The sequence below is a fragment of the Parambassis ranga genome, chromosome 19 (genome assembly GCF_900634625.1).
Source record: "Parambassis ranga chromosome 19, fParRan2.1, whole genome shotgun sequence".
Taxonomy (NCBI): domain Eukaryota; kingdom Metazoa; phylum Chordata; class Actinopteri; family Ambassidae; genus Parambassis; species Parambassis ranga.
Window position 1 is genome coordinate 14,588,540 of NC_041039.1, and position 26,480 is coordinate 14,615,019.

Sequence of the window (26,480 nt, forward strand, 5' to 3'; positions counted from 1 at the left end):
ACTGTCTCCATGACAACCCATTCCACCCATTTATGACCCAGATGAGATGTCGGTACCACTCCAGGTGGCAAAGGTTGCTTATACTTTTTGAAAAGCTGTTGGAAAAATGTATTTTTGACATTGATGAATGTCTTGGTATTGACCCTTGTTAAGGACATATTTCAATAATTTATAGTATCATGCTTCGTATCATTTTAAAGGTGACACACTGAGCTTTCATTCAAGCTCTTTTATGGATACTTAGGGCTAGAGTTGGGATGGCCACAGAGTTGTGGTTCAAAGTTTGAGGCTCTAAGCCTCATGACCGCCGAGAACCTAACCCTAGCTCTGCATTAGGGTTAGGGTTTAGGCTTTGGGGTAGGAAGGTCACAGAGTTGTGGTTCAATTTTTGATGCATTCGGCTCACCATTACGGAAATGTCTCTCTTGATGCTCTACAAAAGAGCTTGAATGAAAGCTCCCCTTTGAAGTCAACCAAACTGAAATATGTTTTCAAGAAGGGCCAAAAACACTTTTTTTTTATTTTTATCTGGAGAGGGTAACTTACCACTGATAACTATAATTTAGCTGTTAATGGGGTTATCATACCAAAATGCTGACTACAGATGTGTGTTTTTTAAAAGTATAAGCAACCTTTGCCACCTGGAGTGGTACCGACATCTTGTCTGGCCCATGGACTAAATAATGAAGACTGTGCAATAGCTACAACTCTTAAAACCATGAGACATCCAAATAAAAAAGGATTCATTTTTTCTTTATTTGAAAAATTAAAATAAAGTGCTTTTTATATACAATACAAAAAGGAGAAAAAAAACAGTAGTGATATAATACAAAAAAATACAATTCACAATATCTTTTTACATTGGCAGCTGAATTTACAAAACAATTTGACATAAAAACTTGTGTACTTACATGTTGACAAGAGTCTGAGCAAGTTGTACTGTCACAAATAAGAAGGCCTGACTATAGTGGTTCAATAAGAGCGAGCATGATGACGATACTTCCACTGTGGCATTAGGCTTGTGTTCAAATATGTTCCGGCACATATTTGACTAATTAACTGCCACAAAGTTGTTTTTTTTTCTGCAAGTTTAGTATTGTTCTGATGACGGCCGCTTCACCAAAAGCTGCCATTAGTATATATGTTTTTAATAACAGTCAAAGCACGAGTCTTTCATACTGCATGAGTGATTACGGCTGAGCAGTCTCATTTTTGCAGTGCCATTTACAGGAAATGTAACATAATACTAATGCTTCATCAAACAGTGGTTCATTATTTACTAGAATTTAAGAATACAATTTAGTCCCTGACGGAGGTTGAAGCCACCATAACAAAAAAAAAAATAAAAATAAAAAAACACCTCATGAGCACATATTGACAACAATGACTTTGAATTATATGACTTTGTTTGGGAGCATGGCCGGTCCTGTCACACCTACAGTGTAGCATTCGACTCTACAGCACTATTACCTGGTTTAGGTTTAATATCCCAAGAAGAGGCACATCTCTCTGATTATGGTTTCAGAAGGCATTATTCACCCTCCCTCCCCACCCCCACCCCCCACCCCAAAAAAGGCAGATTTGCAGTCAAATCCATAACCTGCATTGTACTAAGGCTTTTTACATCATGTGCAAATTGTATGCCTTCCCTTTGTGTACGCTTTTTTTGTCAAGTCTTTTGCTAGAGCCAAACTCAGGTAAGACTTAAAGAATATAGTGAGACATGAAAAATGCTTTCAAGTTAAAAATTTGGTGGTTTATTATTACTTCTTACTTCTGCATGAGGAGATAAATTAAAAAAACACATGTATTTTGTTTATTACTGGATTGTTATTGCTTTTATGGTTGCCTTTAAAACCATTAAGCAAGCAGAGGCTGTTTTCTTCTGTTCAACAACACTTATCAGTTAATATGTATAAAGGTGAGGCTATTCACATGTGTTATTTAAAGCAGATTAGGAATAGGTGTAAATATTTATTATTGTTTATCCTGTTTGAGAATAGTGATACTTGATAAAATGCCTCTGTAAAATAAACATTTGGCCACATAATAAATATTTATAAGCTCTTATCATGCTGCAATAAATCAACTGACACACATTTACATCACTGTACTGGCCCCTAGTTTCTTATCTGTTTTTGTCACGTCCATTGCTTTTATAATCTTCCTCCCTAAAACACACCAAAATTGCTAAAAGAATCTCTTGCATACTTACAGTTAGTGTTACATGTGGGTGTGTGTGTGTGTGTTTTTCCAGTGCCACTGATTCCAATGTACTCAACAGTGCCAACTCCTCTTTGTGCTTACTCAGTGTCAAGGTGAGGTTTCCTTGGTGTTTACCCCACTTCACATTATTTGCTTTGCATAGACTGCCTATCTTGTGAAGAACAGCATGATAATACCTGGAATGAGCTTCACCCACTTTAACACAAAGAAAACTCTGAATGAATATTTACATCCAGTAACAATTCCAATACTTAAAAAGCAGATTTGTGTCTTCATTTACATTTACAGTATATAATCTTTTTTATTTTCTCTGTGTATAGTGATGAGGTGGTGACAGTTTCGGAGACATTTCTACTGAGGTGATCCCATGTTAATGTTTGCTGTCATTTTATAAATAATCTCTTTTCTGAATTTGCTGTGGTATATTTAGAAGATTGTGTGTTTTTTTTGTGTGAATGCACACAAACTCTCTAAGAAACAGGACGTTTCTTCCTCTCTCGCCTGTCACTGACATGCTTGTGTAAATTCTGGTGTGAGTGTTTACCTTGCTACAGTACAGTACATAGTGCATAGCCTCAGCTGAAGGGTAGACTCTTACCAGATGGCAGAATGAAAATAAAACAGCAAACACTGTGTCAGCCGCTAGTGGCAACATCACTCCTCCTTTCAAAGCATTACCAGTACATCATATGGACGGACTGAGCGGCAACGCTCTGAAATGCAATCATGTTACATTCCTGCAAACGTGTGTGAAAGCGTCAAAAGTCTGAAGGCAAACTGGAGCTGCTTCAGTGTGCTTTCTGAATGCACTTGGATGAGGGGTGTGAGAGGAAAATCAAATGAAATGCACATGGACCACAGGGACAAAACAAAAAAAAGACAAAGTGCAAAATCTGAGTAGTGAAATGTCGCTCTGTGAGAGTCCTGCATTTCCCTCTTATAATGCTTTTTTCTACAAGTGCACTCTTTCCTTTGTGTCCAAAATGAATCACTCCATAATCATGAAGCCAGTTTCACACTATTGAGTCTTTAATCTCAGAGCCCAGTCTGACTCGTGGCCGTGGGCATGTAGGGGAAATCTCTACGTGGCTCTCTCTTAAGTTCAGAGGCCTCTTCTCTGTTTCTGAGAAGCTCTTGCTGTTGTCCGGCGACGAGCACTCCTGCGGCGGAGTGCTGCAGATGTAATTGTCATTAAGGGTCTGGTATCCTTTGTGATCTGACGCAGACGCTGTGACTGTGTTGCCGTTAAGCGGTAAGTTCTCAGCTGGTTTCACCACTATCTTGGGCTTCTTCTGCTGCATGTTTGGACACTCCCCCTCCTTGAGCATGGACTTCATGTGGTCGCGGTTCCTGTAAACCACAAACAGGGAGAAGACCACCAGGGAAAACGCCAGGAGGGCACACACTACAATCAGCTCATTCCAGTAGGTCTTGGTGTTGATCTGTGACGAGCGGGTCTCCCCCGGCAGGATGATAAATTCCTCCTGGGAGATCTGCGGCGTCCGTGAACGGCCTGTCAGGGTGGTGCTCTCCTTGGCCTCGCCCCTCACGCAGTAGTTGGCCAGCAGCTGTCTGAAGCCTTCCTCCACTGACCAGCACTCGTAGGTTTCTTGCCTGTCAGCTTGAGCAACCACCACCAGCCCCCCCTCTGGGCTCGGGTAATGGAAGTGACCTGCGCTCTCTCTGAACTCCCACTTCCTTTCAGCCAAATTAGAACGCAACTTGCAAGGTAGCACCTTGAACGTGTTGGCTGGGATGATGATCACCTGGCAGGATGACATTCCTGTGTCAAGGCAAAGCAGACACAGAGTCAGATACAGCATGAAATAAGCTGCACCACCTTTTCTGGAGCAGTAATCCACAAGCAAAGCATAGATGAGAATTTCACGTACGTGTAGGTGGAGGTTTAGCAAAACGTGGGCTTGGCACAGTCTTGTTACAAATAGCTGATGTGTCCGCTTCATCTACATCCTGCTGCCAGGCCCTGAAACACATTTAATCATAGAGTGAGATTTTAAAACCATCTATCCTCTAAAATTTGCATAAAACACAATGCTTCAGAATAATAGCAGATTTTGGTGCAGAGGGATACATACTTGTTTGGTGGAGCACGTCTGACATCAACACACTGCCTCCCGTTCCAGGCGCAGTAAGGATCCCTGGAGAGGATGCACTCCCCACAGGTCTGATAATTAGTGCAGTTAGCTACTGGGACCTCCACCAGTTCAGAGAAAGAGGAAACATAAAGCTGACCCTGTGGAGAACAGATGACAGGAAGTGCCCCAAATACGGTTACTCGGTTACTTTTTTTTTCTCCAGAGTCTTCCTTGCCTGACCCTAAAATAAATATAGCAGGTTTCCTTTTAACCATTTCAAAATGAATTCATTTGCACTAAACTAAAAATCCAAGCAAACAACATGCCAGGATTCAGGAAGTGTCACAAATCCAGCTGTTAAACCTCCAGCTGTTTGCAGATCCCCTGAGAGAAAACTGCATGTAATTAGCACAGTGAACATGAGGTCTTCTTCAGGCTGGGACTCCTAATGGCTCGTGGAATCTTTCTAAACTACAAATAAATGAATTCACAGGGCTTATTAGTGCTCACCAAGAGGAAGCTGTAAGTTCTAATACCTTTTCAGTGTCCAGCTCAATTTGCTGCACTGGGTGTGGGTCACGGAAGAGCACCATCTCTTCAATGATGTGCATCTTGTTGTTGACATTAATTGCTTTATGGAGTCTCCCATCATCTGGAAAACACACAGTTTGACGTGAACAATGACACTTTAACAACAGGGTGATGAAAATGTCAGATGATTAAGTTTTACCTGTGCCAATGAAGAGCACATTGTACACCTTTTTAGTGGCCTGGACTCGATGCACAGCGATCTGCGTGTAGCGAACATTGCGTTTCAGCAGGAGGGGCTTGCTGCGGATCACACTGTCCATCAGGAAGTGGTCTTTGACAAAATTCAGCACCTTGTCTGGCATGTGCAGTGAGGAGGAGATTCCTTGCTCTCTGGCAGCATTTGTTATACACTGTAAACACAACAAGTTACCTTAGAATATAGTATTTACTCACATTAGATAGAGATGGCAGTGACTGTGGGTATTTCCATATTTTAGTGATTCAAACTGTGATAAGCTTGCCAGTAAATGAAACTGTTGATCAATAATGTTTAGGAGTAGAGGAGTGATGCCAGTGAACAGATATCACCAATCGAATTGAGGACTTTACTGATGAGCAGACGGGGTTCTCAAAGTCCTCATGCCACTGACAAGACTTGTTGATGAAAACCACCTTGCATGTGTGTGCAGGTGCTTCCTCCAGCAGAGGGCAGCAGGCATCAGTACTCACCGCTCCAGGCCGAGGGTCTGGGACTGGATGGTTGTAGGTGTACCACTGCTGGGTCTCTCGGTTGACCTCACGGTATCGCCCGTTGAATGCCTTCTCCACCTGGTCCATAGTGAAAGAACACACTGCGGAGCTTCCTGATGCCCCTTTGTACCTTGATATATGCAAACAAACAGGTCAATACAAGTGACTGATGATTTATATCATTGTCAAATTAAAAAAATGTGGTGGAACTGACTGAACCTTTGTATGGTATTTTCTGCTTAAAAAAATAATTTTATGTCAAAATCAGACAACATCTAATTCAAAAGATCTAATTTTATTATTAGTTGTGTATGCAGAATTGTCTCAGTACACCAGGTGTTGGTCCTTACCACTGAGATGTAAAGACGCCATAAAACACTGTGTCCTTCCAGTCCTCTGGGCCGGGTGTGAGCACAAACATGTCCTGGATGATGTTGAAGGGGAAGCCGTCATCAGGCAGAGAGCACAAAAGCTGAGCCTTCAGGAAAGTCGTCCACTTCTTCTGCAACACCCTCTCGCCTCCGATGTCACCCTGTAACACAAACAGTGTTTAGTTTGGAAGTATTTTGTACAGGAGGCCACTAGAGGGCGCAACAATATAAGACTGACACCTGTGGTGACTGAAGGCAATACCGTTACACTACTGTGATTTGATGGGATCTGACAAGTCTGTATGGTGACCATCATGAAATGGGGATACACAATGGTGACATAGTATATTACCATAACATACAGTACATATTGTATGTTATCTCTGGAAAATATTTCTGTCATCTTTAATCACCTTCTTGCTCACAAACACAGGAACAGAAAGAAGGTGCTGTCTCCAAACGTGAAGCTGTTTGGATTGGTGTAAATAAAAAAACATTCAGCTCAAGTGAAACCATAATCTGTGCCTGCCACACAGATACACCCTGAGGCTGCAGACTTCTAGGTCATGAATACAATATACATCATCACAAGTAGCATAGATAAAAACACACTCAGGGCTTCAAGGAGGGCAAATGCTTTTAAATGAAAAAGAAAAGGAGGCATTGCTCTCTGATAATCCTTCTTCACTGACACTACTGCTGCGATTCCTCCCTTTGGCACAAGCTTTCAGGAGTGCGACGTGTGGTACAGGACCTCCTTGAAACAGTATGCAGACTCATTTAGCTTCACAGACTGTGAGATAGAGCGCAGGGGCAAATATGAGGGAAACTACTGTACTTCTTTAAGCTTAAATGTAAAGACTGTAAAACAGATTTATGAACTCAGGACTGAAAAGTTACAGTCAAGAGCTTAATTTGGCTTTTGGAAACCTGGTATGAATGATAGTTTGTTTATTGTAGATCTAACAAGATGAAAGGCAGCTGTTTAAGACAGAGCAGAGGACCAAAGAGAAAGACTAAGTGGGCGCAACTATATTTAAAAAGAAGCTTCAATTGAGTCCACTTTAGTTTTACATTAATCAGAGCAACACTGGATGGGAAAGGCAAATGACACATGACCACAACTGAGCTTCTAAAGCAATTACTTATTGTAGTAAGCCAGGCAGATAATGAGCAACATACAGAACGTGTTCCCTGGTCCTGCTGGCTGAACCTAGTTTTATAATTTAATACCATTCTGAGCTTTAACTGACTTCTGAATAATTGAAGCAACTGCATCCTATTCATTAATTCCCTGTAAAAGCATCCCTTGTTCAAAAAAGCCACGAACATGGCAGGCAGCCCTGAAAGACCGAACAGTCCTGCAAACAAAAACAAGCAAAATCGTACTATTGTTTCCCTCAGTGAAGCAGGACCTGCATACTAAATACCTAGGTGTACAACAGAAGGATGTGAAAACATGTGAATAGACAGAAGAAAGGTGATGTTATGCTCTCCCATGGACCTTAATTTAGAAAACGTATATTCAGTGGTCAGCGCTAACAGATGTAATTATTCTGGGCCTTTTGGGTGCTGATTTCTGCCATGTTTCGTTTGTTTATATAAAATATGATTTTATACAAAGTATGAGTCTGGCAGGTGCAAAATCGCTTAGCGTGTCCTCGTATCACACTTGACGCCATTAGTAACAACACAGCCGTCACCCTTGTCACATTTCACCCCGGAGCGGGTGGTGCACTAGCGAGGTGCAGGACTTCAGTTTACTGAAGCATGACTTAAAAGTGCCACCATGTTCCTACTCAAGAGTTACCTCTGTTAAAAGCTTTGTTATGTCCATTTGTTTTGAAGCCATACTCCAAATCCTTTGGTCATTTAGTATTGTGCGGCTTCATCAGGACATTTTGTTTCCAGCTCATACCGTAAGTGACACAATATTTACATAACTCTGTTAGCCAGATTGTTTTTTTTAAACTTGATGTATGGAAAAATTGAGTGAATAATTGCATGAAGATGAAGAAACTATAACCCTCTGGGCAGTGCCTGACTGTGAAACAGCCCTTGTGATTTACAGCTGAGTTTTCTATGGCACCACTTCAAACTGTCAGCTAGTGTTTTTCCTTCTCTGTGGACAGTGATTAACTGTTTTCACAGATATGAGCAGCTATCTGATCTGAAGAACTGGTGTGGGATTTATTAATACAAAAATTGAGAAAACCCCCAAAACTATAAGAACAAATACTGTGTGAGGTCTGCATTTTAGTTTGAGACCAAGGCATTTGTATGCACTGAGTTACAGTAATCCCAGGCCATTTTTACTTGGCCACTGAATACAAATATTTTGTAAAAGCATTCAGAGAGAGGATTTGAAGTGAAAGAATCAAACAGAGAGAAACATGCAATAGATCCTGCATCACTGCCCAGAAGGAGTGAGAGCTATAGAGGATGTATTTAGACTGTAAGCAGCTTTGAGAAGACATACTTGCCTATATAGGAGTCACAAACACACAAACAAAACGCCTTCCCTGATTTTATAGATCCCTATAGTGACGGTGGGCGTAGATGCTGCTCAAGGGTAAAAAAGCCTCTTTAGATGGACTATCTGCCTTTCAGCATCACTCACCTTACACACGCGAGCAATACGTGACACAATGGTGTTGTCAAAGAAATCAAACTCCTTTCCCGCTTCACTGAAGAAGAAGTAAATCTTATCGTCATCGCCCACTAGGTTGCCCTTGGGCAGGCTCTCCTGTATGTAGGCAGAACCAACAAAGGCTGGGTCTGAAAGGAAAGCAACAATACTGTCACACTGGAATCCAAGGACACATGTCCCTATTCCCTCTGACACCAAAACACTAAATGGAGCCCAGCTACAACAAGGACTTTGTAGAAACCATATATATGTACATGAAGCACTGTCATCCCAACAATACAACACTCTACCTTGAAGCCAGTTGAGTGAGTTTTCTGTTTTTAGAGATGTTCCTTGGCTTAAACTCTTGTAAATGATGGGCTCATTTCCTTGGAAATTACTAACTGTTCCAGCATACAGCTCTCCATCTGAAACACAGTGAAGAACACCAGGTTAATCATAGTATTTACCACAAGAGAATGGGCCTGTGTGTCACACACAGTAATAAAATCCAGAGGTTGTACCCCAATTGTTCTCCCTATCAACCACATGCACCTAGTTACTTTGCCGATTCCCACAGCTGCTTCTATAAATCAAAACGTTTAACAAAGCCTGACTTTTATCGACAGCTGACAGCTATTGAAAGACCTACCAGCCATGATGGCGGTGGATTTGTATTCAGGGTTGAATGGGCAGCGGCTGCGTCCATCCTCTGTCACAATCTCACCGGTATCACTCTTGACGAGGGAGAAGTCTGCAGTGTTCTGGTGAAAACACACACACAAAAGAGACGGTTGAAAAGTAGAGCTGTAACCTGCTCTGACAGTGACCGCAGTCCCTCCATGCACAGCGGAAAAGGTGGTCAGTTACTCTCTGGTTGAAGTTGAAACACAGGTCATCTGTTTGTTTGTTATGGATTGCTTTAAAGGCTTTGCAGAAAAGGACTGAAAACCAGATCTGTTTTTATGTAATCTGATTACATGCATTAAATATTTTTTGATACATTTCCCTATAGGCACAGCAGATAATAAAATAATGCACTTATGTTGTATCTCGCTGTGCAGAGCCTCAGCCCCAGACTGCTAAGTGAGTTGAGAGGCAGGAAGCAGCATCAGATTTTAGATGTGCTTCCTCTGGATCTAATACATAAATTAAATATATCAAGTCCTGCACCAGAGGTAATCAACTTTTCAGAAGAAAAAGAAAACAAATCAGTCACAATACAAAAGCACAAGTACGACGACTTACTATGTAAGCACAGATGGGGCTGAAGGCATACGTTCCACACACATACAGATGTGTGCTGTTTATACGCAGCAAAATCTTGATGTAGTTGAAGCAATCCGTCTGCAATAGAAAAGGGTTGATAATTAATTTCCACACTTTTCATAACAGCTAATAACATCAAAGTGTGCATGTGATTAAGCTGTACAAACAAGGCTGATTGGGTGTGGCTTTTCACGAGGGAGAAAGGCCAAAACAAACAGGGGAAAACTGCCGATTTAAGAAAATGTCTTAATCAATTTGAGAATAAATGAGCTGCAAGTATTCACACACAACCAGAAACACAAGCAGACTGAAATGGCAATAGAAGTTTTTCAAAGGCTGTTAAGTGACAGACCTGTTTACTATACTTTGTGACATGAGATAATGTACGTCTGTAATGTGTCAGTGATGTCGGTAATGAGCTCAAATGTATGTTTTGGTTTATTTTAACTTGGATTTGTGCGTATTGTAAGTGTCCTTTTGGGGAAACATTTCCATTTGTGCTACTTGCAGTGTTTCTGTACTTGCTTGTTATTATGTGCAATGTATGTGTTGACTTCAGGTGTTGTCTTTATTTACTTGTGTTTTGTCTGTTTGTATGTGTTTTCCTAAGTAGCACTTAGAGCTCTTTAGGCCTCTGTAAATACGTGATTAAGCTGAACAAACAGTTTTTTTCACTGTACTTGTATTTGAAGTTATTTTTGCTTCTTGTCTCATGACACCGTACTTAAATGTGTTAAAAAAACACACATGACCTGCAGGATCTACTTGCAATTCACAAAGAGAACTGCACCACAAATCATATCATTACAAAAAAAATTACACCAAGCAGCTCTGTTGTTGCTTCTAATATTAAAAAGAAACACTGCTTCCAAAATGTTCCCCCTCATGAAGCTCCTTGGTCTGTATGTTTACATGCGAGTGTGGAGGTGGAGTAGGCTGACAAAAGAAAGAGTGCAGCAGTGTGTTTGAAAGGAAAGGAAAAATCCATTGTTAGAATGGAAAGTTACAAGTTGACAGGAAACGTCCAGGGTTCTGCCCTGGGTCTGTTGCCCAAGTGCCGTGCAATAATGTTCGACCTATCCAACGAAGCAGACCTGCAGTCATGTAAATACTGTTTGAACCGTGTGAGTTCAGCTGCTTAAGCATTAAAGTGGCAGTTCACTCGCCTGCAGGTTTTTGCCTTTGAAACTGCACTCATCTCTCTTCCTCTCTGGAGTTTTCCACGTGAGCTGCAGGAGAGAAAACACCATCAGACTGTAGGTACAATGCAACAAGGTGTGAAATATTCAGGTGTTTCATATTTATTAACATATTAATACTGTGCCTCTGGGATCCTATTATAACTACATTCATAATGAGACTGTGTGTAGCATTGCAGTTTTACTAAGGCTTACATTTCTTTGTAGCCTGACTGAGCTGATATCGGAGAGGTTGAGAGCAAAGAGAATCTCCCGGGCCCCGACATACAGCATGTTGTCTTCATTACTGAGGAGGAAAGAGGTGTAGTTGAAGACCCCGCTGACTGAGAAGGTTTTGGTCGTCCTCTCTTTTGCGTCTACACAGAAACAGACAAGAAGACGTACTTCATTATTTGTTGTGCTGGATAGAAGATGTCACTCACCATGTTATTATGACCCTTAAAAGCCATTGTGTGTTGCTGAGGACAGAAAATGAACAAAGGCACTTGATTATGCAAAGTAGTGCATTTTGAAGATGCTTTTGTGGCCTGATATACACTATGCTCTCTGCCGTAAAAAGGACTGTGCACCCCACATTCAATTATTCATTTTTTTGCAGTGATATTTATTCATTACTTGGGTGAGAGCTGCAGATATTTGAAGAAACTGGATGTAAAGATTCCAGGCTTCTCACCAATATAATAGAACAGTGCACAGTCCTGCTGTCCTAGCAGGATGAGCCGTAATGATGTTCATCATGTGCGGATGCAGGCTGCCTTCTGCACATTGTAGGGTGTAGGAAAAGTTTGAAATTGCTCACAACAGTATGACCTTCCTTACAGCAAACAAGCAATATGTAAAGTAACTAAGGAAAGTTTATATACACACAATGTCTTGTCACAAAAACACTTTGTGTGTGTGCTAAGCTAATATGTAGTGCGAGTGTAGGAGATTTCCTCATGTTTCTCTGACAGTTCAGTACTCTAAGTAAGTGAATGGCTTTGTTCTAAACACATTAACACCTCCTGACTAAAGCCAAAGGTTAAATCATCAACTCTTCTAATCGCAGCTCTAAAGGCCCATGTGTATCTCAGATTTGCAGCAGTCTGCAGGAGTCGGGCTGGTCTTCACTGCCAGCCCAGCGCCAACTACTTAGCCCTAATTGTATGCCAGCTAGCATAAACATAAGCAGAGGGCTGATGGAAACTTGAAGCAGCTCCGACACAGAACACATAAGTATAAAGTAACACGGCAAGAACACCATTTGTTTTACTAAGTGTTATATGTGACTTTTTACAGAGCTGTGTTGGAAACAGGAATGTCTGTAAGTACTTTACTATATACACTTGAACAAATATTCAAAATTTGCGTATGAATATGAACACAATGAACAAAAAATGTCTTTTGTGAGGCCACAGGGATGATTGACCACCATCTATTTAAGTCAAAAGAGAAAATAGTCCAAATGCCAAAGACCGTGGAGCTCTGCTCCACACCCTTCTTTGAGTCAAAGAGAAGCATTTTCAACATAGTAAAATCACACTGCAAGTCATCTGAAACAAATGTAGACATGCATGTCTACACACAGACATATATCACACATGCAAGAGGAGCAAATGTTAAGAATTTTTTCATTTTATTGCAGTTCAATCTTAGTTTGGATAAGCAGCAACACTGCTTATCCAAACTGAAGATGGGTCACAGCTGTTATAGTGTACTGAATTGATATTATATTCTTTTGGTGTTTAGTCTTGATATTCTTATTCTTCTTAGCTAGAATATAAACATTTATATTTTGAATATGTGTTTATTCCAGTAAAGCTAAATTTAAATTTATGTGGAGCCCACCAGCATTTCAAATTAATGACCCAATGAAAGCATAAATCATTACTTTTAGCCAAAATTAGTTGACCTGATGAGACATCTCATTTGCACTTTACTTTCACTGTCCAAACTTATTGGTATCCCAGGTATGGTAGATTGAAACTGGGCTGAAACCACAGATGCTGGTGGGCAATAATTAAAGTTATAGCACTTTCCTGTATAAAACTAATCCAGTCCACAGAGTCATTAGTTCTATTGATAATAAGCTCACTATGCAGTACATACCCTGCAGTATGTTTGACCTAATATAACCTCACCTCAGTGGGTAGGTGAGAAGGCAGAGAGACTTCCTCTCCCTCAGGAAAACAACATGTTAATAGTCCATCACCACGGCAACAATGAGCCAAATTGTAGTTAAATCTGTCTGTAAAACCACAAGAGGCTCTGCTCTCTGTACTGTACATGGAGCCACTGGGGCCCATTCTCTCTCCTTTTCACTATCATTACAGGATAAATGGACTGCTGCTCCATGCTGGTACTGTTTCGCCCTGTTTTTCCTCCCCACAGAGCCTCAGGCAAATTTAACAGTGATTTACAGGGAGAGGAAGACAAAGGCCAAAGCCTGAACCAAAACAAAAGCTTTGTGGGATTTTCAGAGAAAGATATTCTCCAGAGTCGGATCACCACTGTCATATTTAGCAACCACAGTTGACAAAAGAGAAACAACAGTGCTTCAATTGTAGCATCATTAAAGAGATCGAGGAAGGGTTTTACGAAAGCAAAGTTTTTAGATGCATAATATCAGGAAAACAATAATTTTTCTGCATAAAACTATTGGCTCTTTATTTCTCTGAGTGGTAGATAATTGTTAAAGTACACAGTATATTTTTTAGTTAGTTTAGTTTAGTTAGTATAGTTTTATCCATGTGCTCTAATATATGTGCATAAAGGTAGGTTTTTTTCTGGCAACCTGCAATGTGAGGAAAAGGAAATAATAATAATACTAATAATAATAATAATATAGAATTACAGATCATAACAAAATTGACAATAACATTTAAAATATATATTTCAAGCTATGAGCCACACTAATGGTTTAGACCACAAACCAGAATAGAATAACACACAGGTCAAACACTGTGAGGATTGTTAACCCCAAACTAACATCACAAGCTAACGAGTACATCCTGCTTGAACTTGTGCTCCTGTCTTAAAAAGAATCCCCTCTATTGTTGTTTGACTGGCTGAGGTTGATTCCTGATGGCTCATTTCATGACAATGTGGCCCCAGACTGAAATGTTGTGGTGTACACTAGGAAAAGAGGAACAGACACACAAGTTCAAAGGAAGCACTTGAGAGTGGAAGAACAGCTTGTATCTGTGACAGAGTATCAGTGAAGGCAGAAGTGGTCATCATGTCCCCGCTGAAGAGCTACAACTGTATAAGAGTCCATCCATGACCATCTTGCCTCTCTTTTTGTAACAGAGCCACAGAAGGGGAAAGGCTTCATAAAGAATGGATGTGCACCACTTTGGAGCTTATTGGAGGATGTTTTCATAGGGTGCATGTATACTGAAGTGAGCCAGGATGCCTTTTTTTAAAAAAAGATCAGTGCATATAACAGTTCATCTATCATTCATTTCTCTAAAAGATCTGGAAAAAGGCACATTTATGTTTTTGAAGGCCAAACACTATACTGTGATACTTTATGTTGACATTTTTTTAGGCCATCACGAGTCTTTTCGCACACAGATATCATCCATCCAGACATTATTTCAGCAGCATTGGCATCGTCACACTTTGGCCTTGTTACACTGGACATCGAAATTCATTTCTATTGGAGAAAAACTCCCTGTGAACCACTCCCCTGCTGCTGAGAGGGCAGCTTTGTTCAGTTAAGAGTGCTTCATCTGTGACCCCCCTCTCCAAGTGCATAAACAGCACACTCCATAGTTCAACCTCTGACAGCTGTAAGCAATAGGAGATCATTGCCATTATTATGTAATTAAAAGTCATTTTAGCAAATGACACTGCTAAATGGACTGAAAGACTCGCACAGACTGATTTGTTAATCTATTTAGAGGAAGAATAATTATATTGGGTTTAAAAGAATGCTTCTGAATTTTTGCAGTCTGAAAAAAGTAAAGGGATCATTAAATGTGTGAAACATCCCCTCTAGAGGTGAACTGCGGAGTAAATTGTCCTTTAGTGACAGGGATCTAAGCTTCCTCTTTTGCACAGAAACTATAACGGGCCAATACAATCAGCACCTCCCTTTTGAGGGGGTTGACTTTATCAGCTCTTACAGCTGTATGTTCAGGACCTCATTTAAAGCACCCATCTGTGTTTGCTTTGTGCAGAACTACACCAAAACACCACCACAAACAAATATGCAGTGTGTCTGCAAGACTGCAACAAACTCTTATAACTGCAAATAAATTGTATAAAATGTAAGAAACAAATATTCTTGCCATATTTAAAAATATTAAACAGCTACAGTAAGTAGGTTGTGATTGTGTAAACATCATTGCTGGTCATGGTTCACCAGAGGGACAACCCAGGGAAAAAAAAAACAACCTAATCTCTTTATTGCCTTCAAGAGCGAGCAATGGACTCATGATAGATCATCTTTAAGGGATGTCAGATGCCCCATTTCCAGCCTTCTGACCATAAACATGACCTACATTCTTATCTTTGAGTGACTATTAGAAGAATGCTTGCACGTAATAGCCATACAGGAACAAGACTCAGATTTTAAGCAGGGTTGAACGGGCAGAGGGAGACGCATAAACCATATCTAAATGAGACTCTCTCTTTTTTTTCTTTGATTCTCTTTATACACCCAGACAGCTATGGAGACCTATTTTGTACATTTAAATACTATATCACTTTAGTATTATCAAACAGAAAATACTCCTTAGTTATCCCTGCTGTATTTACAACCTAGTCCTCAGCCTGTGTATGGGTAAAAAAAAAAGTTCACCCCTGACTACTTCAGTAATGGAACATTGTAATTTTCATCTGTGCTCCTTGGTAAATGGCTCTGCAATGGGATCTAATATGCACATACAGACAGCCTAAGGCAGTGAATGCTGAACCAAAGAACCCCCCGGTACAGGCATCACTGACACAAGACATGACATTGATAAGGTCTGACACAGCATAGAAAGGAGGAGGCTGAGGTAGATGGCCCTCCTTCTAGGCAGACTAGGCAGACCAAAGCAATTCAAATAAGTTTATTTTCCAGTCAGAAGTGAAGAGAGCATTTAAGGCGGGCTTTAAGATGAGCTGCTCTCAGCTTATTGCCTGATAAGAATAGGACTCATCAAAACAGAAGCCAAAAAACAAGTAGTTTGTTGCAAATGGAAAAGTTAGCCTTGTATATATTTTAAAGCTCTACTTCAATCTAAACAGAGCATGATCGTTTTCCAAACCTAACAAAGTAGTTCATTAAATGACTAGTAGTGGCTTGATATAAACTGAAAATTAAGCAAAACTCCCTTTCCCCCCCAGAAATATATATATATATATATATATATATATATATATAAACCTACACCCTGACAGGTCTTCGGTCTTTGATTGAAAGGCAGGAAGATTTAAGTCTTTAATTAAAAGGGGTTTGCGCCTTTTTTTCAAGCCACCTTGATAGAGAATCTATTCCTTACACATCTTATAGAGAGATGGTGTCCAGTGAGAACACCAGAGCAAGGGAAAGAAAAAAACAAATACCTGGTGTCAGAGGTGGAAAACTCTGATGCAATTTATTTTGCTTTGTTAAAGACAGTGGGGATTGACAGATGGGCTAAAATAACTCCACGTAAGGAGAGTATTGTAAAAAATAACAGTTAGAGCAAGTAAGAAAGAACCTTCTGAGGCAGAGCAAAAAGACAGCAGGAACAAATCTCTGTCCTTTGTCTCCATCTGCCTTACTGTACTTGGTGAACGGGATTTGAACAGATGAAGTCTTGTAAATCCAATTGCAGTTAGAAGGAGAGATTAAGACCCTCTGTTGAGAATGAAGCAATGACCGCTGCGACAGGAAGCCACAGTGCCAACTGAAGTCCCACTGTGTCAGTGTCTACTGTCACATTGTCTGCTGACATCGGAACAGAAAACAGGCCACACTGGAGCACTAACTAAATTATCCCCAGCGATTTTAAACTCGCTATTAAGAGCGGCTGCTGAATGGGTAATTGTGTGGGAGAGTAGACCTAGGAAGCTGAAGGACAGAGACTGGAGCATCTGGAATGCTTAAAGACAACGGGCCAAGAGGGTCAATTCACCAGGAGATTCATTAGTCAAGCTGTGAGCCTGCTGTTTGTGTTGGTAAACTGTGGAGCTGCATCTTGTTAGCAGGATATTGTTTCCACTGCACCATTCTGATGCTGAAAATGAATTCAGGCAACAGAGGCTGAAACTGTAAACACAGCAACTAATGCAAACGTGTTGATAAAATATGTGCATTATGTAAACACACGGCAGGTGTGTTGCAATCTATAATTAATCTATTAACATTTAAACACAACTCTTAGGCTGCATATCGCTGAAACCTGAAGTAGAAAATAAAACAGCCTGCACCTCATCTTTGAAGGATCATTTTCCCATTAAAGACAGTCAGTTGATAAGACAGTCTGTAAGTCAGGGAGCTACAAAGGCTGACCCCAGATTAACCACAATAATGTAAACCAGCTGCTGGTTCATCAGGAACTCACTGCGACCTCTTCCTCTGGTGTGAACACTGCTGCAGCACCAGGAAAAAAAGGATGGTACATGAGGTCCTGACATGTTTCTAACTGTACAGCAGCACTCTGACCTGACCGGCCTGACTCTATGCTGTGTAACTGCCTCTGTGTTCTCACAACACGCTCTAGAGTATGACTCTTATGACGTTAACAGCCTTTAGATATTACCAGTGTTTCTGCCCTCTTTTAAAAAAGTGACCATTCAAATATTATTCTATAGTGAGGAAAACCAGAAAAATTAATCCATAACATAAGTTGCAATAAAACTATGAACGATAAAACTACTTAAGTAATTTTACAAGTGATATGGTGGAGTGTGTTTAAGCATTCGTAGCATGAAGAGCTGCTGTTCAGTTGTGTGGCATGGACACAATATTGAAAGCTGTTATCTCACTTGACACCACTGTCATTCTGTATTACTTGAGAGTGGCTGATTCAACTGGTCTAGACATGGCAGTTTTTAAATAATTAAAAATGCTTTACTCCCAGTTCGGTGGTGCACGGACCCCCCTGAAAGAAATTAAAAGCACGACAGTCACACCATGTGCAACAGAGGGCTGAACGGATCAACAGGAAAAGACGGGCAGCATAAACAGCTTATAGGTGTGCCTTTAAATAGTGTTCTAATTCACTAAGCCATTCAACATGGTCTGCATTAGAGCCCGGAACAAAAGCAAAGAGAAAAGCAGATGCAGGCTTTAACTCCCTGAACCCATGATCCGTCCTGATAGGCGCATAATGAGAACCAGACAAGTGTTCACACCATAACACATACAAATCCCCATTCATTATTCATGGCAGATTACCCTCTTCATTAAGGCAGAGGCAGAGACCAGGGGGACAGAGAGAGAAAGCAAGAGAGAAGAGGAGGGGAAGCTGGATCTACCGAAATGTTACTGGGTGAGGATCAGCCAAGCAGGGCACTTGCCCGCCTACAGTGCTGAGGTTTAAGCGTGTAGGCCGTCAAAATCTGTGGCATCCAGTAGAGGACAGAAAGAACCAAAAAACCATGACAAAACCAGGCAGATTCTGCTGTATAAAGTTCAGGTCCCTGAGGGCTGTAGTCCTGCATACTGCTTTGATACTGTAAACACAATGTGACAAAGCTTTTCTGCAGGAGGCTGGGAAATGTCAGAGTAGCAGAACCGACATCACTGAAGCAAGACTACTTCATCTCCAGGCCCTGGTAACCTTCATCCGCTGGATAAAAGTTTTCCTTATGTCCCAATCCAAAACCTAAAAACTGGTGTTTGTCAGACTTGCATGCATGAAGGTGCTGGTGAATTTCAAGTGACCTGGGCCCTGCGGAGCTGCTTGTTAACTTTTATGGGGGTAACTTGCTTTGGTTTAAAGCTGTTATTTCCTTGTGACCCCTCAAGAAAAGGTCAGAGCTTATCATGCAGCTAGCCCCAATAATACTGTTGAAATAGACACTAGACTGCTCCAGGTACATGTAGAGAACAGACTCTTATACATGTGAGTTTAAACCTGTTTTATGGCATTGTTTAACCCTACCTGCATGCCATAAAAGTAAATAATTCCATCACAATGGAGCAAAAGCGTGAAGCGTCTTTCCAGCAAATGACTGATGGTGTGTGTTGTTGTGAAATGCTCCACCAAGGCCAAGCAGTGGGCTGTGCTGGGGTTAGAAGGTAAGAGGGATTACACTATAGGTACAAGCTTGGGCAGGAAACACGACTCACCTTTTTGAAAGCCTGCTTGGCTAGAAAATGAGCCTTGTACTGGAAATTGAATCCACGTCTATAATAGATCACTTCAGTAAGATATATCAAAACAATCTTCCATGACATGACTCTAATGATGCCTGAACATGAGTCACTAGCCACAGTGCAATCATTAAAAGCCAGCACTGATCCCACAATCTATTATTTTGTTTAATTTCCCATGGAGATACTTGCTAAGGAACAATTAATGTTCAAATCCAACTTGTCATCTCAATAATAAACCTGCTGCTGTTACTTTATTTATCTATATCCTCAACATATTTTAAGGTTGAATAGACAGTTGTTATGTTTCCAAAGCATAATGTCTGCAGAAAACAGATTATATAAGAGCAATAACTGTCAGTGCTGCTGAGACTGCGTGTGACTGCCCACAGTAAGTCACTACACAATAGGTTTGTTCATTCTGTAATTACATCTGACCTGCAGGTACTCAACAGAGCCACCCTGATGGAGCTGCCATTTACAGTGTGGATTTACATGGAATTTAAATCATTACCACAGTTTCACCCTGGCCAAATCCTTCTAGCTCTAACCATGGACACATGAAGTGATGTTTTTTCTTCCAGTGGACAGAGTTAATGAACAGGGACACCACTGGGAACTGCGTGATCAGTTATACAGACAGCATGTGAGAGCACCAAGTGCAGGAATAACTGTAAGGAAACAGCTGATTCTGCAGACTGTTCGTGATACATATCCCCAGATTATTGAGTTGTGAAAAGCAGCCGGAGACGGGAAAGAATTTAAGCTGCATTTTGACTGTTTATTGACAGTTGGCCATGTGCTGCTGTTCATGCCAAAGGGTCTGACGAAGCCCCAGCTGGAGCCCCGGGCAACTTCATAGCTATGATGGCCTGGTGAGTGAGAAATCAAGTGGTTCATGAAGAGTTTTGGACTACATGTGCAATTTCATCCAGAAAACATTACAAACAAAAACTAGCAATAATAGCAGTATCATAGGTATTTAGAGGGCTGTTGGTAAACTTACTATAAGAGAAGGTGAGGCGTGGAGTGACGTCATTTTCCGTGACTGCTGCATGAAAGCAACCAACAAGAAGAACAGTGTAGGCTGGGAGGCAGAGCCAAGCCATACTCATTGTCCACATGCCACCAGCCAACTTGCAGTATTTGCTTTTTAGGCTTTTGGGGAATTCATGAAGAGTGTCTTTTTTAACACGTGCTTATTTTCTCTCTCTCGTCCTGTAGCTCTAGGCTCTTTCAATGGAAGGCCTATGCAGTGTGGTGAAGGCAGGGCACTTCTTTGGTGATGCTGGTTTGGAATGATGATCTGTGGCCTCAGAGCAAAACAGAAGGCCTCCACTAAGCAGCCTCCATGTGACACTGCAGGCTCTCAGCTGAGATCTGTGAAGATGAAGGAATAACAATAAAAAAATTAGTGCAATGATAATGACTCTTGAAACATCATAAAATTTGCAACAGAAGAGGCAGGCAGATGGTGCCTGGTATCAACCTATCTCTCCCCCAGAAACTGTGCCCCGGTGTTGAACCATTTGTACTGACACCTAAACAAAATGTTGTCTGCTGGGGTGACTATTTCAGTCCCTCTGATTTCCTTCGATATAGGGTGCGTTTGTGCACACTGCTTTTCTCAGCTGTATTTGATTAGGTCAACAACAAACCACCTTGCGCCATATTCAAAACTTCTCTGAAATGAAAAGAAACCCTACAATTTCTTGGAAACTTCTTGTTAAATGTTCAACACAATGAAAGGAGTGCCGCCCAGATAACGGCTCAGATTACAAAATGTACAGAAGCTTCTTTTCCGCAATTCTCCTCAGATGACCTTTAGTTTCATTACTGAGTCATAACAAATGGTGTGTATACAACATAACCACTCACACTGTGAAAGATTTGACTCCCACAGGTCGTAGAATGTTTAATTTATGGACTATTATTATTTGTCTAAAGCCAAAGAAAACTGTTGAAATATTTGCATAGGCCTGCTGTTCAGTTCCCCTCAAATAAATATAGATCACTGCAATTTAAAGTCTATCTGTTGACACTGGCTAACTCCTGTATCCACAACGATACTTAAATAAACACCAGAAGTAAGCCACAATACAACTGTTACACCAGTAATGGAGTTATGGGGCAGTTCAGAGATGATGATTAACTGAACATAGTGAGACGTGAAGCGAAACTCAATATAGACATCCCAGTTACAATTGCAAATACTCCATTACAGATGCCACGGGAGCTCCTCATTAAATGCAACCAACAGGAGATTCAGTTTCATGTGAGGTATGACAATCAATACGAAAAGGTAGCGAGTGAGGCTATTCCTGGTTTCTATCAAGGGGGATCTTGACTTTTAGTCAATAGGCAGTCTGATGCTTGTTACAAACACAGACATTTCCAAATCTCAGCCAAGCAGGTGTCATGTGGACTGGAAGGCTATGATAAAGACCTGAGGACAAGACAGTTGCATCTACTTGAACAGGAGGAATACAAGTAGACATATTAATATTTAATCCAGAAAACTACACTAAACACTACAGTAAAGCATAGGGGCGAATTTAGCCTTTCAAAAGTAAAAATACATATTAAAATCATTCCCCTTTTCCCCAGTGCCCAGTCCAAAAAGGAAAAATAATCAAAAGTGTCTGGACACTAAAGAATTTCAACCTCCAGCAGCAGGACTCTTAATGATGCTGATGACAAAAGCAGAGAAGGTTCTGAGAGCCTTCTGCTTTTAAAACTCTGTGTTCAGTCACTGCCAGCAGTCTGTGTGATGCCAGCAGACTGTAACATGTAATACACGAACTTCATTAACGTCCTTTGCGTAGAACAATTCAAAGTGACTTGACCATCAAGCTGTGCAGGTAGCATTAGGTTTGTGTGAATCAGAGAAAGAGGCCTGCATGAATCTGACCGAGGTAAGTAGAGAGAGTTGGACGTGAGAACAAGGGCCCTTCTGACAGCCCAGAAATCTATATGCAACTCTGCACTCCACTGCTCTCTCCTGCATGATGCATAACCTGAATCATCCCTTTCACTCTGCACACAGACGTGATAGTGTGCTCAGGCTGTGGATGATACTCTCCTGTCTCTGTCTATGATCTCCTCTTAAATCCTTCAGGAGTTTTGTAAATCTATATTCCTTCCAGCAGCAGGTCAATCTCATCTTCTTGACATAATAATAAAACACTTGAAGGCACATGTTTAGTGTTATTTGACGGGGGCACAATTCTGTCTAGTTCTTCAACCTCATTAAATTAAAGCCATTGAGCACATTTATGCTCTTTTTTTGTGAGTGCTTCTTTGATGTAAACTCCACTCATCCGCATTCTTGGTTGGGTGATTTTATTGTAGTAAAAGCAACAGTGAGTATATGCAGTGAAAATAAATAGGCTGGCAATGGGAGAGACCAATACATCAAGGTGTTCCTGCTGGGTGGGAATTTGTCACGGATTTATTAACACATGTGGTTGCACTAACAATAAAACTGCTCTGTTCATAAAGCTACACAACATAAACTCAACCTGTGATGCAAAATAGATTTTAATATCTAAAACTTCCTGCTTCATGGTGTAATGAGGTTTCTTTCTACCTATCCAAAACCATTGACAGTAGTTACAAAAGAGGAACTAAGTTTTATATTTATCTAAACTGGGAAATTCCCAGCACTCTTTGCCAATTGGTTCCTGTAATAAAGCCCCTAGCAATACAGTAAAACTATTGCTAAATATATCACAGTATGATAAAGCCAGGCCAATGACAGGGCTACTTATAAGACCGTGCATATTAAAAATAGCAGCACTGCGTCTTCTGCTCAAACAGGTGGCACTGCCATTAGCATTTGCAATTCGAGTAGAGTAGGAGGGGTTAAAGCTCCCTGGATTCCACACACAGTCTGTTGACTGGAAAAGTGGTGACGGATAAATACAACCTTTTGGCATGCCTGTCATGTCAGAAAACCTGTACACACACACACACACACACACACTGGCCAGCTCAACGTCATGACCATCAGATAACCTGGGTCTCATGCTCCCACATGTGGCCTTCAACCTGTGATCAGCACTTCCCCTCCTGCCCCCTAAACACCGCCACGTCGCTGAAGGCCCCTTAGATGTGTTAAGGAGCAGATGTGAAATGTGGAGATCATCTGTCAGGACAGGCTATAATGGAGGAACACGCCTGCACATATGGACAGCATGGCTGATTCTCTGGGTGAGCCAAGAAGGAGTATATTGACACACTTCTGGGCTGGTTCTACTGCCCTCCACTATTATTGTGCCACTACTTTTCCGGAGTTAAAGATACCTGTCGGTATGACTAATGCATGAGAGCACTTCCACCAACTCACAAGTGTCAGGTGATGCAAGACTGGACACAATGCTCCATTTACAATGGAAGTAATCAAGTAGATTGTGACTTGTTGACAGGTGCTGCATGCTGCATTAAAACTAACCAAACTGACAAACTAGTGTTAGCCTGCCGTTTCCCAAGAAAACAAAAAACATGCTCCTCTAATGCAATGCTAATTTATATCATAATATATGATCCAACACAGCAGATACAAAAACATTGTGCTTAGAACAATTGTTCTAAATACATTTGACCGATCAATCAATTTAAAACCAGCTCAACATCTCACCAAAAACATGCACAAACTACGTCAGAGCCAGCACATCTCAATCTAGTAATGTCAATTCAGAAGACTGCATTTCTGATTAGGTGACTATGATGTCATAAGAAATATGACTTTCCTACTCGACCCATTTTAAGTCCACTCCCCAGACCCATCTAAGAATAATTACCGGCTCATCCATCCCTGAGTGAACCATACAGCAGTAATTATGACCATATGCTATTGCAAAGACTTTTAATTGCCTAATTAAAATCTTATTAAACTATTGAACAGAGATAGGGGACATTTTGAACTTAAGGTTCAGGGGAGTTAAATTCATCAAGCTTGTTTCCCCTCTGGGGCTTGTGACACACAGTCAGGAAATTTATCAGTAGGACTGAATTCGTAAAACATCCCAAATTTGAAGCTATCAGGACCTAAGAATATATTGATAGATTAAATGTAATATATGGCTGTGAAAGTGGATGAGCACATTGCATCACCTCTGTCTTTGAAACCTATACAAGTGCCTAAATCAACCCTGTCTCAGAAGTGAAAATATAAAAAATGATATTCCATTTCATTCCATTTCCCCTCTGCACAAATTTCCATAACAGATGTGGAGCCAGCAGAAGCAGCTTGCTGATGAAATGTAAAGTAGCGGAGCTAGGTCTGTCGCCAGGCCTGCTATCACTATCACTGCCGAAGACGCTGAGAGAAGAGCAGCAGGGGCTCTGTGACAGATAGAAAAGTTAGTACAGAAAGCAGCAAGAATGAAGAGAAGCAAATGAAAGGACACAGACATCTTCTCTCCTTGTGAAATGTCTCTATAAATATGTGTATGGAGATAGAAATCACCTGAGAGTAAGATTCAATGAGATCTTAACTATGTCCTTAATTTCTCTCTGCTGCACTGCATTCAAATCTCCTCAACAACCACCTCATACAGGGCATAAAACTAGCTTACAATGGTCTATTCCAGTGTGATAAACCCTAAAGGAACTGGCTGAAGTTTGTACTCTTTCTTTCTGTCTGCACTCCCTTCAAAAACCCAGTGTAAGTTGATCCATGTTCAGGAAGGAGCCTGTGCTGTTGATCTTGCTGAAATGGCCCATTTCTTTTCTGTCTGTTTTACTATTGTCACACCCTGTACTTGGAAAGGGAACACCTACTCAGTTTTATCATGATACACCTTTCAGCCACAAATATTGAGATAGCAACATGTTTTCATGTTCCAACAATCGTTTTTTACAAGCATTACCAAAATATTTGCATCTAAAAACTGACTCTTTTTCTCAATCTCTTTTCATCAGCATTTCTAACAGCATAACCCCTTTAAATGACTACCACTACAAATGTAGTGTTAAAAACTGAAATCATTTTGACGTCAGCAACAGATTTTCATTCAGCACTTCTGGCTGCTGCTGGTGTGTTATTTATAATAATAATTGCTTTGAAACGATTGAAAACAAGATGTGCAAAGAATATTAACTTTTTGTATTATATGAAATAAAGGGAGTAGTACTAATCTATGACTTGAGCAACCAGGATGTGGTCCACAGCTAACACGAACAGAGAAGCCAAAACCTTTAAATGAGGCATTGGTAATATGACAAACACATAAAGGTAATATTTAACTCGGATAAGTTGTGTTATGGGTTGGGCCATCTTAGGTCAGCTTTAGCACTGAGAGGGCAACTGATATTGAAACCTCAATGTGAAACCAACAGTAGGAGAACTGCATATTACAGAGTAATATTGCTAGGGGATTAAAAGACTGACAATGGTCACTGCTGAATTGTACTGTATGGTAACTGTATGAATGTGGATACTGGTTCAAATTTAAACAGTACACAATAAAATAATCAGGAATTTCCCTGATCCCCGAATATTCATGTAAATAATCTCAGTTATGCACCTTGTTGATATCACCTGCAAATAGCTCTCCAACACTCTGCAGAGTATCGATATTCACAATAATGATGTTCATGAGGAAAATTACCAGCTCATACATGTTCATACTGCTCAAATGATTTTTTTTCAAATGATTAATTTCTTAGCTTTCTTAGCTTAATTTCAAGCTTTTAGCTTGCTGATGTCTTCAGCTAAAAGGCAAGAAGGGGTGATCGTAATAATGTATCAGCCAAAGAAAGTCCGCTAGTCGTCAATGACTATTTTATAATAGTAATAAAGATACACTGCACTATGCTATTCAGTGCACTGTTTAAGATATCTAGGCCTGCGTTTTTATGAGAGATCCTGGCTACTGCCAGACACAGGTAAGGAACTGTTTCAGCGCTGGCTGCTGTAAGTAGGTCAGGCCTGCTGAAACATTCAGTCCTGTTCAAAATGTCTCCACTTGTTTGCAATAAAATGCTGTCTGCATTGAGAAGAGCACAATGTCGACCCTGATGGAGGGAAAGTCATAACAGGCATCTACCTCAGGTGCTTTATCTTGCTTGGTCCTGTTTACCTCTGCCAACTTGATTACAAAAGAATGCAGAGGATGTTTATAAAAACAT

The 26,480-nt window shown here is 40.7% G+C and overlaps 1 protein-coding gene across 2 annotated transcripts in view; it reads right to left on the bottom strand.

Moving 5' to 3' along the window:
• Positions 1–1,734: 1,734 nt before the first annotated feature.
• sema4ba (sema domain, immunoglobulin domain (Ig), transmembrane domain (TM) and short cytoplasmic domain, (semaphorin) 4Ba) overlaps positions 1,735–26,480 on the bottom strand; it is a 32,970-nt gene continuing 8,224 nt past the window's right edge. For both annotated transcript variants that reach the window (XM_028431298.1, XM_028431297.1), the window contains exons 2-15: positions 20,353–20,726; positions 11,267–11,427; positions 11,039–11,101; positions 9,852–9,950; positions 9,256–9,367; positions 8,915–9,031; positions 8,595–8,752; positions 5,954–6,135; positions 5,583–5,733; positions 5,053–5,263; positions 4,859–4,974; positions 4,323–4,480; positions 4,119–4,210; positions 1,735–4,009 (exon numbers count right to left, since the gene is read on the bottom strand). In XM_028431298.1, the coding sequence (XP_028287099.1) occupies positions 3,240–4,009; positions 4,119–4,210; positions 4,323–4,480; positions 4,859–4,974; positions 5,053–5,263; positions 5,583–5,733; positions 5,954–6,135; positions 8,595–8,752; positions 8,915–9,031; positions 9,256–9,367; positions 9,852–9,950; positions 11,039–11,101; positions 11,267–11,427; positions 20,353–20,470 (2,508 nt within the window). In that variant the 5' untranslated portion in view covers positions 20,471–20,726 and the 3' untranslated portion in view covers positions 1,735–3,239. The remainder of the gene's footprint in view (positions 4,010–4,118; positions 4,211–4,322; positions 4,481–4,858; positions 4,975–5,052; positions 5,264–5,582; positions 5,734–5,953; positions 6,136–8,594; positions 8,753–8,914; positions 9,032–9,255; positions 9,368–9,851; positions 9,951–11,038; positions 11,102–11,266; positions 11,428–20,352; positions 20,727–26,480) is intronic.